General features: G+C 34.4%; 2 protein-coding genes and 1 pseudogene across 3 annotated transcripts; 2 read left to right on the top strand and 1 right to left on the bottom strand.

The window, feature by feature from the left end:
* Nucleotides 1–3346: 3346 nt before the first annotated feature.
* LOC104785385 (pentatricopeptide repeat-containing protein At2g40240, mitochondrial pseudogene) lies at nucleotides 3347–4925 on the top strand (annotated as a pseudogene). Its single transcript, XR_015598425.1, has one exon. The product of XR_015598425.1 is annotated as a pentatricopeptide repeat-containing protein At2g40240, mitochondrial pseudogene (transcript).
* A 1226-nt stretch (nucleotides 4926–6151) lies between these two features.
* Nucleotides 6152–8209, top strand: LOC104785384 (GDSL esterase/lipase At2g40250-like). Its single transcript, XM_010510587.2, has 3 exons — nucleotides 6152–6918; nucleotides 7512–7782; nucleotides 7882–8209. Exons 1-3 carry the CDS (start codon nucleotides 6292–6294, stop codon nucleotides 8067–8069), a joined length of 1086 nt encoding a protein of 361 aa, XP_010508889.1. The 5' UTR covers nucleotides 6152–6291; the 3' UTR covers nucleotides 8070–8209.
* A 1069-nt stretch (nucleotides 8210–9278) lies between these two features.
* On the bottom strand, nucleotides 9279–11446 carry LOC104785383 (uncharacterized). Its single transcript, XM_087451993.1, has 5 exons — nucleotides 10857–11446; nucleotides 10653–10729; nucleotides 10522–10558; nucleotides 10314–10416; nucleotides 9279–10232 (listed from the first exon to the last, which is right to left on the bottom strand). Exons 1-5 carry the CDS (start codon nucleotides 11182–11184, stop codon nucleotides 9539–9541), a joined length of 1239 nt encoding a protein of 412 aa, XP_087308119.1. The 5' UTR covers nucleotides 11185–11446; the 3' UTR covers nucleotides 9279–9538.
* Nucleotides 11447–13206: the final 1760 nt, after the last annotated feature.

Raw genomic sequence — 13206 nt, 5'->3', positions numbered from 1 at the left:
GGAAACATCTATCTAATTTGTTCCGTCATAGTATCTTTTTGGAATTTATCTTGTTTTAGCGTAACTTTAGACTAACACCACACAACTTTCACCCTCGTTTAAGCTCAACTTATATATATTTGTACACATGTATATATCGAGTTCTAATGTTACATACCTTTTTTTTTTTTTGCTATCAGATAGCACTTATAAATACAATCGCATTTTAATCATACATTTGCTAAATATCAATTTTAAAAATCTAAAGATCAGCATATATTTTCTCATTAAAATGTCACTATATGTACATGCATATTTAGCCAAAAAGAATAATCAATTTCACAAAGTTCACATAGGTACACAAGGACATAGCGCGTAGACAACAAATTCATGACTTACTACTATGCATGAGGGAGATCAAGGTGACACGATCACACGACTAGAGGAATTCTTGCGCATAATAGTAATTGAATTTAAATTACATCTTTATAGACGTATAGTTACCAATCATATAGAACAAAACAATTAATAAAACATAATCATAGCCCTGCTCATAATCACTCTCATAGAGAGTAGTATCGTTTCACTCCGATGAACAGAAGATAATACAAAAACCTTTTTTGATCTTACTTGATGAAAGATCCAATAAATATGACGAAAGTCATATGAAAATAAAGACAAAATCCTTGTCATTAAGTTATTCTTTTTCATTTTCAACTGATCAGTACGTGATTTTCAAAAAGGCGTAGGCCAGACTAAGGGTAAACAAATCATCTCTTTTTCGATTTATATTTATATTTTGCTTAACGTTAGTATCGTTATTCGTAACGCATAATATCTATATATTTGTAGTTTTCTTTTATAAAAATAAAATAAAATAATTTGGGTGTACCCAAAGAAACACCACATGCACATATTATCCATCCAACAATAATTTGGTAGGCCCAGCTCTTGAGCACTGGGCAAGTAGCCAGTAGTATAGCCACCATCCCTTCTCAAATAAACAAGAGTACTACTTCCCACATTATATATGTTTATACATTATTCTTCCCAACATATGATCGATCAATCTTATATAATAAGTACGAGAAAGTTCAACTAAGCATATTTTCTTAGTTAAATCTGAAAATAAAGAAATGAAATTAACGTTTTATCTACAGCTTTGTAACCCATAGATAATAATGTTTGAAAAAGTGTTCAAATTAATCGCCACAAGCTAGTGCTCATCTTATACGCCTCAACATCATAGTATAGAGACAATGCTCATCTCATATTGTCACGGCTTGTTTTTTAAATGGTTGGCTGTGGAAACCCGAACCTTGGTTTTTAAATATGTAAATGTGTTTCTAAAATCAAATTAACTAAGTGCAACTTCGAACCTTGTTTTAGCACCTGACTTCATAGACGTTACATATTTAAGCATAGATAACCTTTTATAAGATTTTTTTTTTTTTTTTGGTTTTAATGTTCGATCATTATAGGGAAACGACTAGGTTACAACTATCTGTTTGAAACAAACAATATATATTACGAAACATATTTACATAAAAATTTGCGGTATATAGATGAAATAATCTTGATTTATCGTATTCAACATGAAAATAACAACACTGTGAGTCTGTGACCTTTGTAATATCATCATCATGTGTGAAACCAAACTAAGGCTCCTTTGAAAGTGACACGAAAGGATGATATACAAACATAAAGCCCTCACATATACACACATATAAAAGAATATATATACACAAACATAGAGCCCTCGACATGCAAACAAGGAAGAAAAGAAGATTCGATGTTAAAATGTAAAAGCCGGTCGCCGGCCTCTTAATGAGATCGCGATCATAATTAATGCAGAGAGTGGTTGTAAAGTTGAAACTATAAAAGAGAGAATTTGTCTTTTATGTTTGCCAAAGCTTTCACATGGTCAAACACTGGTCGGCAGAGGCATTTTCTCTTCTTGCATGGAGACAAACTTATATATAATTCATAATTCTATCTCTACATTATTTCTTACATAGCAGTTTATCAACTATGTCAAGACTGTAATATGGATTTGGAATTTTTTGAGACAAACAAAAATCTTGTGAATACTAACAAGAAGTAGCGGCTGTTAATTATTCTTTGACAATAGCTAGCCAACCAAATCAATTTGCAATCTAGTGTAAAATCGAAGACAAAAAGTTATCGACAAATAATTTTCTAACTAATTTGAACGTGGGAAAAATCCGATATATGTCATATTAATGGGGGTATTAGTGACCTTTAGATGTGTATTAGTGGCTTTTAAAAGTCATATAATGGGAAAAATCCGATATATGACTTTTAGATGTGTATAAGTGAAAATATTGTGGTGATCTCCATTTATGGTCAGTTAACAAATATTTTGGTGATCATAGATATGAATCTAATCTATCGGTCATGAGTTAACAAATATTTTGAACTTTACGAAGACCAAAGTGAGACCCACGGACCGATAGCAAACTTGGAGCCTCAAATAGAAATGTGGGAATGTTACAGAATATATTTCTTGGATGGTTGAAACATCAACTAATTAGCAATTCTTGATATAAAAGATGATCGAATAAACGTATACTAGTTAATCTATAGTATTATTAGGATAAACCTAGATTAGATTAGATTTGATTTGCATCTTTACCCCAAACATTTTAATGTTTTTTTTCCATCTTTTTTTCTCTCGATGTGATAAGTATTGTTTTCTTCTTCTTTTTATCACAACCCCTCTTTTTCGTTTATCTCCTTTCTCGACTTCTTTAACAATCTTTTCAACCATACCCAAAAGGATTCCTCGCAAGCAATTGAATCCAAGTCTTTTCACACAAAAAAAAAAAACGAAAGAAAGAAAGAAGAAGAAGATATATTCTTTAAAAGTATCTTATTCCCAAAATCATATCTTTGTTTTTGTTTGTTTGTTTGTTTGTTAGTGTTAATCAAATATACATATAAGAATAATCTTTAGCATAAAATATATTAGTAGTTGGTTAGTTTTCTTCACCTAGTGATATACTACTATATACTATATTACCCTCGTTTAACTATAAACTAAGATCGAATATTCAAAAAGAGTTTTCGTCGTGAACAAGCGTTCTTCTTTCCTTCGAAATCATATTTTATCACCTCTAATCTATAAGCCTAAATGGTCTTCTACATAGAAACTAAAAACGGGTTCCAAAATCCAAATCAAATAAAGAATTTAATAACTTGCTTTCTAAAAAACAACACTAGGCTCAAAATAGTAGCCACGTTGTAGACTTTGAAACACATCTCAACTAAAGTGTTTTGTTTTCTTCCTCCCAAGTCCCAATCAACTTAGGTCCTTAAAAAGATAGTAGTAGTATCATTTAGGTATCTCTTAATCCTTATTTACCTAATTTTCCTCTAATCATATTTTTAAGCAAACAATATATCATCAATTTAGGTATATCACTTTATCATTATTTCAGTGCTACACTCACACATGTGCTAACCTAACAAAACAACTTACAAAATAAAATAAAATCTCTTTCACAGACTTGGATCATATTCATGAGATTGTAAGTCTTTAGAAACATAATGGGTTTTATAATGGGCCTCTAGTACCAGAAGAAAAGCCCATTATATCGTAGCCCCAACCCAACACTGAACAACCTTCTTCTTTCGGTAACCCTAACGACGGAGAACTCAAATACGACGATGTCTCTTCTCCGGCGACGACTTGTGAAACAATCAGTTAACTCCAGCTTTCAAATCATCTCCAATCGATCGTTCTCCACCGTGAAGATTCCTCAAAATCCTCGGAGAACCAACAAATTCGACAAACTCATCAACGAGGCTGGTGGCTCCGGCGATTTCGAGACCGTACGCCGTCTCCTAAACAACCGCATAGTGCTCGGCTCTTTCAACACGAGCGACACATTCAAGTTCCTCACCAACACAGCCTCGTACTCCTCCGCTTTAGAAGATCTCCGCCGCGTTTTGCCTCAGATCGACGGCGGTTTCTCTCGTAAAAACGCTTACGACATTCTAATCTCTCGTCTCTGCAAGCTCGGCCGCACCGACGACGCGTTGATCGTGATCGGAGACATGTCTAACGGGAGATTAGGACTAACGCCGTCGACGTTTCACCCGATCTTGTGCGCGCTCACTAGGAAGAACAAAATCGAAGAAGCTTGGCGAGTCGTGGAATCGATGAGATCCAGATCTGTTCCGATGGACGTGACGTCGTACAACTACTTCCTCACTTCGCACTGCTACGACGGCGAATTGGAACCGGCGAGCGAGGTGATCCGGAAGATTGAGGAAGAAGGAGGGATCTCAACGGATTCGCGTAGCTACGACGCGCTTGTGCTCGGCGCGTGTAGGGCGGGGAAAGTTGAAGCGGCGATGGCGATGTTGAGGAGGATGGAGGAGGAAGGCGTGACTGTGTTGTACTCGACACATGCGCACGTTATATCGGGGTTGGTGGAGGGAGGCTATTATGCGCTTGGTTTGGAGTTTGTGATAACGTGCGCTGGGAAGGATTTGAGGTTGGACGCTGAGAGTTTTGGGTGTTTGGCTGGTAAGCTTGTGAAGAGGAAGAGGTTCGAAGAAGCGAAGGTTGTTTTGAAAGAGATGGTTGCGAGAGGATTGAGAATGAGTGATGAATTGAGACAATTCTATGAAAGCCATGTGAGAAACTATGATGATGATGTTTATGATTGAGTTTGAAAGAAAGAGTCTGAGCAGAAGCTTAAGATTAGAAACAGAGATGAATGAGCGTATACAGATTGAAGTATTGGATCCATCAGTTCTAGTTTGATAGGGTTAATATGCCATGGAACGAAGATGTGGAATGTGAAGATATAGCAAAACCGTATACTGTATGCTGTTTGTGGGCATTGATGGCTTCAATTTGAAGCATTTCCACTGCAAATATTGGAATGAACATGACCTGCTTAAGTTGTTGATATTATCTTCTAGTGTTGGAAAACCAAAAGACTCGTCCAAAGATGATGGAATTAAAAGACTAAAGTGCTAGTACATTATAAATAAAAAATCCACACACAGTGTTAGTGTGTTACTAGTTTAACTCCGACATACACTTACGGTTTGATTTTGGAAATGCTTGACACACACAGCCACATACTTTTTATACTTTTATCACATGTTGGTATGTTACTAGTTTAACTCCTGTCTCGAAGTATAGCTTTGCTTTGAAGTTACAAAGTGGATTGTTTTTGAGATATGAATTTTGATTCGATCGTATGATGCGTCAAGCGTCAAGTCATAAAAGATCTCGTCTCGATTGACGAGAGAAGGAGCGGAAGATACCGGAGAGCACACATTTCACGAACCTAGCCATGTTATGCCCACTAATGTTGGAATATGGGTAGGTTGACCAACTTATTTCCACATAAATAAAATTTATCTCTTCCTTTGTTATAAAGGTTTTGAAATTTGTAGCTGTAATCTAACATAAATCAATAACTATAACCTAACATAAATTTATAACTATAACCTAACATACCTCTAGGCTACACTTTGCTGATTCAATTCGTACTTTAAGTGTTTAGAGTTACAAATTGATACTATATAACTAAACTATACTCCAAAGTAGTAATCTAGTTTCCCACTGGCCATAATTGAGTTAATGTGCGCGCATTAAAGGCTTCATCGTGAGCTACATGCCAGCTCTTTGCACGCCTAGTCATTTTCAATAATTTTCTATTCTTTATATATAGTCTTAATGAGAAAATCACATTCTGATTTTGCTCCATTTATTATAGATTTATAGAAACTTAAAAAAGTGATGGTCTTATACAGAGAGAGAGAAGAGTAAACGCATTCAATTGTTTTCTGCACATGTATTTATGATTTATGTATTTCAGATGCTCTCTCTAACTAACAAAAATGTACGTATGGCTTAATATATCCAACTAACATAGAGTTTCTTAATTTAGACAATCATTGCAAATAGAAATTATAAATATCTAATCTAATATATAAAAGTTCTCAGATAACCCTAGCAGAAGCTGCTACGTTTTGCAGCCAAATAAGGAAATATATAAAAATATTTTATAAAATTAGTTAACTCCTAGTCCTATAATAAACAATCTGCCACCTCAAGATTTATACAAATATTTTTGTTAATTATTCAACAATCCTATTCCTATCGTGAAACCTGCCACCTCAAGATGTATACAACTCCTATTCCTATTGTGAAAAAGCTTTGGACCCCTCTCTCTATATATACACTTTGGCCATTCCGATCTAACCAAACAAACAAAAAATCGTTAACTCTCTATTGTCATCATTCCACAAAAAAAAAAACAAATCATGAACTCTCATCATTACAAACCAATCCTTCTTACATTCCTCATTACTCTTCTTCCCCTCCTCCAACTTCTAAGCCCTACCAATGCGTTACCATCCCCACCAATAACAGCTCTCTACGCCTTCGGCGACTCCACGGTGGATCCCGGCAACAACAATTACATCCCCACTCTTTTCAAGAGCAACCATCCTCCCTACGGCAAATCTTTCCCGGCACAACTCTCCACCGGAAGATTCTCCGACGGAAAACTCGCCACCGACTTCTTAGTCTCCTCCTTCGGGATCAAACCCACTTTACCAGCTTACCTAAACCCTTCGGTCAAACCCTTTGAGCTTTTGACCGGAGTTAGTTTTGCCTCGGCTGGAAGTGGTTTAGATGATCATACGGCGATGTTATCGTTGACTTTGAACATGGACAGGCAGTGGAGGTACTTCGAAGAGGCCGTGCGTAAGATGAAGAGTTTGGTTGGAGAATTGGAGACTGATCGGGTGATTAGGAATGCTGTCTTCGTGATTAGTGCGGGCACTAATGATATGACTAACAATGTTTACACTCGCGCTCCCGGGAGTTTCATCTCTGTTTCGAATTATCAAGATTTTCTACTTAGCAAAGTCGAAGCTTTTGTCCAGGTAACATACTTATCTTTTAAATTTCATAAACTAGAATTAATCAGATTTAATTTATTAGTATTAATATATATATTAGTGATATCTTTAGGAAAATATGATATATAGTATTACATATATGTATTAAAATTCAAAAATAGTAACCGACTTCTTACGTATATGGTATGGATCCCACTCATTAAATTTATTCACTAGAATAAGACTTATACGCGTTTGCTAATATAATCATTAGATAGAATTCTCATTACTATTTTAGATAACTATTCTAAAACGTTTTCATTACTTATGGAATTTATGTTGATATGAATTGTTGTCTTTGTTTATTCTAATATCAATTTACATTGTTGACTAAACTTTTTCAATTTTCAATATATTCCTTTCTTCTTATAAAATTTCTGTTTTATAGTATCAATTTTTCTAGAGAACCATGATTAAGACGTTGTCATAGGCCCAGTTTTTGTGTCCTTGAGATTGTTCTGACAGGCCCATATATTATAGTTAAGAGTTAGAGACCTGTATGGTCATCTTGTTTTCTCATAGTTACATATATGAGAGAGATCCACTAACATATTTCTAACCTTACAATTGGTTTGCAGAGACTATACAACGCAGGAGCAAGAAGGATTACAGTAGCTGGACTACCACCAATCGGATGCCTTCCAGTGCAAGTAACAGTTGCTAGCTTCACTTCTCGCAACTTCCATCGTAGGACCTGTACGGAACACCAGAACGCTGATTCTAGGGTTTACAATCAAAAGCTACAGAGTCTAATCTTCCGTCTTAGTCAGAGGCTTAGAGGTTCCAAGGTTCTTTACCTTGATATCTACTCTCCGTTAATAGACATGATCAATTATCCTCGTAAATACGGTAAGTAACTGATTAAGATTTTTTTTTCTTGCACATGTTTAGTTAAATTATGATGTAGTTTATAATTTGAGATATATATATATATATATATTTATGCAGGAATAGAGGAAACACTGAGAGGATGCTGCGGGACGGGGTTTCTTGAGGCGGGACCTCTATGCCAGCCAACGTCTCGGACTTGTGATGATGTGTCCAAGTATTTGTTCTTTGATTCTGTGCATCCTTCACAGAAGGCTTACTCTGTCGTTGCTAGTTTCGCCTTACGAAATTTGCTTCCTCGCCTCTAATTCATTAGTATTTTTTTATTGCAATTTTTTCTTAAGACATTATTGGTGTTCTAGCTATTGGTGTTTTGTACGTAACATTACATTTACTCCATCATTTTGGTGGAATAGTGAATAGATCAAATTTTTACTTTTTTTTTTCACTGACTCCAAAAAGTTAATCTATAGAAGCTTTAAATAGAAAACTTTTGCCACTCCAAAATAGTTTTTGTAAGAATTATACGATGTCAAATATATTAAAAAAGAAAAATTGGATCTCTCACGTTACAAATATGTTTGACTTAATTAACAATATGGAATATGTATATATATACTTGTTCAAATTATTAAGGACTGGGAAGAATGATACAACAAAGACACATGTTAGTAGTCACAAAACAACAAAAACCTACCATAGTTTTGATTCTCTGGAAATATGTAAATATTCTTTAATATATAAAACGATATATATAGCCAAATCTTATTCAAGGCCCGAGATGATAAGAAACGATTTTATGCGAATAACAAATAACTTGTTTGTTTATCGAGGAGATCAAGACACATCTCTATGTCAAGTACATCTGTCTTCTTGTCTTTCTCTCCATTTTTTCTCTTAACGAAAGTTTTTTTTCCACTTAACCTCACGACTAAAATTAAAATGAACTTTGGTTGGCATCAAAATTGTTTTTTATCAAAATATAATTTTTTTCTTCTATTGTCCTCAGACCCCAAAGCCAAAGGTAAGGTCTATATCTTTCTACAAATCGTCAATTTGACTTTTTAAATTTTTGTTACTATAAATTTACCGCTTTAAAGCTAAAGTTTGTTTAGTTTTAATATTTTTATATTTTCCGATCTTTAGTTGTATATATGGTTGATCGTTTAGTTTGGAAGACTAATAAATATAAATCAGAAGGACTCGGGAGTCTTTATCACTTTTGCGTACGTCAATTTTATGTTCGAAGCATCAGACTTCTAATTTATCTGGATATATGATCTGGTTGAAAATAGTATATAGTATACAGAAGAAGCAAGTTGGGTTCACTGACTCAACGTTAGTGTATAACAGTATAACTTTTCAGACAAGCTCTCCATGATTGAAAACAAAATATTGGCTTAGGATACTTGTTGTGTGAGGGTGAGTGAAAACGGGAACTACACATACATTTGCAATGTCTCACAAGAAGACACAAGTAAGACAACGTGCAATGTCTTGTAACTCTCAAAATCATATAGACTCACTAATGTATTGCTTGTTATTATTCAGTAGAAAACAAGTCTCTGCTAGCTCCCAACTCGATCACAATTCACATATATTTAAATGTGGAAAAATGACAAAAAAAAAAAAGAAAGTTATAAAAAAATGTCTATTATTTCCTTTATTATGGGTCCTGTCACAAGTATGCAACGACTGATAAAAGTACAGAACCGTCTTCCATCAACAAGTACCTCAAGATCTCACTTAGAATATACGTATATATATGTTGTTATATTCACAAAGTGAGATCAAGGGGACTTGCCAAGACCGCAATCTTTCTCTCAGTCTGATCATCTTCTTTCCTAATGGTTCGACCAAGTTTTGATAAACCTGACGAAGATAATGAAAGAGACAAACCCTGCAGGCTATCTTGATGATCATCATGTTCTTTTTCTTCATCTTCTAACAAGCATTCTCCAAGGTTGTCGTGTGTCCGAGGTACCTTAAGGGACAAGCTTAGATCCAAATCTTGGTTTGACTTATTGCAGTCATCAGACAATAATACTCTCTTCCTCTTCAGAACATTGTCAGATCCTTCCGCCACTCGAGCATTCTCCCTTTGATAAGAATTTAGTGTTGTAGCACTATGATCCTGTGGTCGTGTTGCGGTAGAAGGATTAGGATTGGATGAAAGGCTCTGTCCCCATGATTTGTTAAACGTTTTCATGCCTTCGAGGAAGCTTCTATGAATTCTTGGAACAACTTCAGCTACTCCATTGTTCTCACTAGCCGCTTCATGAGAATTGATTCGAAACGAAATAGTTTTGTTCTTATCATCAAGAATACTATTGCTAACTCCGTGAACTCTTTCACCAGGTCGTGGACTAAACAGTGTTTGTCTTGTTCTTGTAGTGTCTCGTGCCGTTAAGCCTCTCCACGGGCTACGGTAGATCTGTCGTCTATGGTCGGTCCAGGAACCGCTACCATATCTGCTGAATACATTTCAAGTTATATATAAACGAATAATTTTAAGTTTAAAGTCAATAGGCGCCGAATATTTTTTTAAATACCCTAAACTAGAAGAAGGCCTTTGATCGAAACTTTGTAGCATTGGAAGTTGGCTAAGGTTGTAAGTGTAACCAGCTCCGTGCTCAAACGAAAATCCTTGATCTCCTAAAGTTATAAGAAAAAGAAGACACAAGAATCAATATCTAGTCGAATTCAGTTATGAAATTTATGATCAGAAACCCTAATTTAACTCAGAAAGAAGTAAATTACCTTGATTCGGGTCATCGGTCTTCTTGCTCCGGTACATCTAGAGAAAAGAAACGTGAAGGTGGAAAATATGAGTCAGATGAAGATAACAATGAAAGATACTATATATGTGCGCATGTGTATGTTTGCAAAACCTGAAGATGGCTCTTGACATGGGCAATACTTAGCCCCTTAACGTTCATCAGTTGAAGAACAAGCTTAGGTGTTGCTCCTGTTCCAAAAAAACCATTTAGAGAAAATCTAAAGAAATATTAACAAAAAAAAACCCTAGAAAATTATAGATCTTCATATATGCAATGATCTTGAATATTGATTTATATATGTTACTGAAACTCAACTATCTGGGCCACCCAATCTCTCTACAGCTTGAAGAAAGCAAATATGAAGCTCAGGTGTCCATCTCAGCCTCGGAGTCTTTGAGCGGTTGTACGGCCTCACAGATCCACCATTCTTCTTGATCTGATCATGATGATTATTGTGGTGGCTTCCACTCTCTTCCACATAGCTATTGCTAGATGGACTCTGATCTCCTGATCTCTCTTCTTCATCCTCTTCTCCCTCTTCATCCTCCTCTTCATCTTTGTCTTCTTCTATATTGGTGGTGGCTTTGAAGTTGTTAGATAGACAAGTCTTGGAGTTTTCAGAACTTTTGCTGCTTGATCTCATCTTGGTCTCTAGCTATTTGGCTGTTTTTGTGTTTTTTTTTTGTTTTTTTTTTTTTTGGGGTGGAACCTTTTTGGTCTATCTTGGAGTTCTATGGACAAAGTTCAATCAAAGATCACACACTCATACATATGTGTTAGGAATTTAAGGTGAAGACTTTTGAAGGTCTAGGTGTATGACTTTTTGGATGCTTGTATCCATCATTCCTTTTTCTTCCCCCTCCCTCTCTCTCCAACTCAACATATATGTTGAAATATATGTATATGATGGCAACGGATATTCTAAATTCTTTTTAATATATAGCTTTTCTTTAAACCAGTGTTTTTTCGATAGTATTATACATCTTTAAACCATTGTTTTTAATATACATCTTAGGGAAAGATAGATCTAGATTTACACCTCATGACAAAAATGGTACTTTTACTTACATTAAACTTTAGTAACTTCAGTCATAACATATATTAAAAAATTAACAATAATTATTAAGTCAATTCGTTCAGTTTTTGAATATCTTTGTGATAAGGAGTGAAAAAGAAACTCCCAAGGATAGAAGAACTTGTCAAAATATTGATCATTTTCTTGGTAATTAAAAATCAAATGTTTTCCTAACAAAGATACATTGGTACATACGCCGATTTTATGATATAAATCAAAGGCCAATATAACATGTATATGCTGTGAGAATTCACAATTTTATTTTTTTCTTTCAAAACCAACTGATAATGAATTGAATGATCTATATGTTTTCATTTGATTTTTTATAACCTGTTTTTTGTTTCCATTGGAACTAACTTTTTTTGCAATATAGGAAGAAGGCAACATTAATGAGGTATACATATTAATTAGATAAATGAAATTTCTTCCATCGTTACAACTCATAAATTAAATTGACTAGAAAAGCAATACATAAAAGGGGATGGTTAGGGGGATGGGCTCGTGACTTCAAAGCCAAAGCTGTGAAACAAGAAAAAAGAAGAAACCCAAAAGCATAACTAGATACATAGATAGAGAGAGAGAACATAGAGAGAGGAATCAGACAGAAGTTAAAAGGTGCTTGGCTGGGCTGTCTTCACTGAGAGACACGAGAAGAAAATATTGCTACTTGTTTCTGTCACCAACGACAATCACGGGTTTGTCTCCATCTCCACTACTCGTATTATCTATAATTACCTACACATGCGTCTCTCTCTATATACATGCAAATAGTACATCTCGCTTTTCGATATATAACCCAAATATAATGTTCCTTTTATATAGATAATTGGGATAGAGAATATCACAAATTCACAATTTAAGCTAACAAGTCACATGAATTCTCCCGTATATATCACAGAATTGAACTTGAGATTTAAAAGAGTATTTGTACGTACGTACACACACACACGTAAACAATAAATATATATATATATATATATATATATATATATATATATATATCATTTAAGTACCAACCAAGTAGGAAATTCATATAAACGTTCAGAAAAGCAAGTTAAATTTGTTTTTCTTTTTCGAAATTTCAATTAATTTAAAGTTTAAGTTACTTTTACAACTGTTTTCATTTCTGACATATATTTTAAATTATTTTGGGTGATTTTTTTTTTATCATAATACTAAATATTATCTATCTTATTTCATTCTTTTAAAATAAATAATTAAATAAACGAGAAATTTTAAAGGATGTATAATATGCTATATACTTAACGTTGTATATATCTGTATTCTAACAGCAGGCAAATTTTTGACATGCAAGTATACTGTGTCAAATTTTTGTGAATGGTGTGACCAAATGTAATGTTGAAGTCATCAGTCAAAAAAATTAGGTATATGACATTTCTTTCTGTTTTTGAACATCTTTTTGGAAGCCTAATGTCCAGCTAGCCGTAATCGTATCTTTTGTCGTCGTTACTAAGTGGTAGGAAGAATTAAAACTGTCGTATATTTTGGTTTTACAATATTAGTCTTAATAATATTTTACGTTAGAGTGACGTTCCTCATATCTACCCTAGTATCCTACTTCCATCCTCA

The sequence above is a fragment of the Camelina sativa genome, chromosome 5 (assembly GCF_030686135.1).
Source record: "Camelina sativa cultivar CO46 ecotype springtype chromosome 5, ASM3068613v1".
Lineage (NCBI taxonomy): Eukaryota > Viridiplantae > Streptophyta > Magnoliopsida > Brassicales > Brassicaceae > Camelina > Camelina sativa.
This window is presented reverse-complemented; position numbering and strand designations above follow the sequence as displayed.

Coding starts and splice junctions, on each gene's coding strand:
- LOC104785384 (XM_010510587.2), top strand. CDS start 6,292: ATGAACTCTCATCATTACAAACCAATCCTTCTTACATTCCTCATTACT. Junction 6,919..7,511: donor AAGTCGAAGCTTTTGTCCAG/GTAACATACTTA, acceptor ATTGGTTTGCAG/AGACTATACAACGCAGGAGC. Junction 7,783..7,881: donor CAATTATCCTCGTAAATACG/GTAAGTAACTGA, acceptor ATATTTATGCAG/GAATAGAGGAAACACTGAGA.
- LOC104785383 (XM_087451993.1), bottom strand. CDS start 11,184: ATGAGATCAAGCAGCAAAAGTTCTGAAAACTCCAAGACTTGTCTATCT. Junction 10,559..10,652: donor ATGTCAAGAGCCATCTTCAG/GTTTTGCAAACA, acceptor TCTTTTCTCTAG/ATGTACCGGAGCAAGAAGAC. Junction 10,233..10,313: donor AGGCCTTCTTCTAGTTTAGG/GTATTTAAAAAA, acceptor TGTATTCAGCAG/ATATGGTAGCGGTTCCTGGA.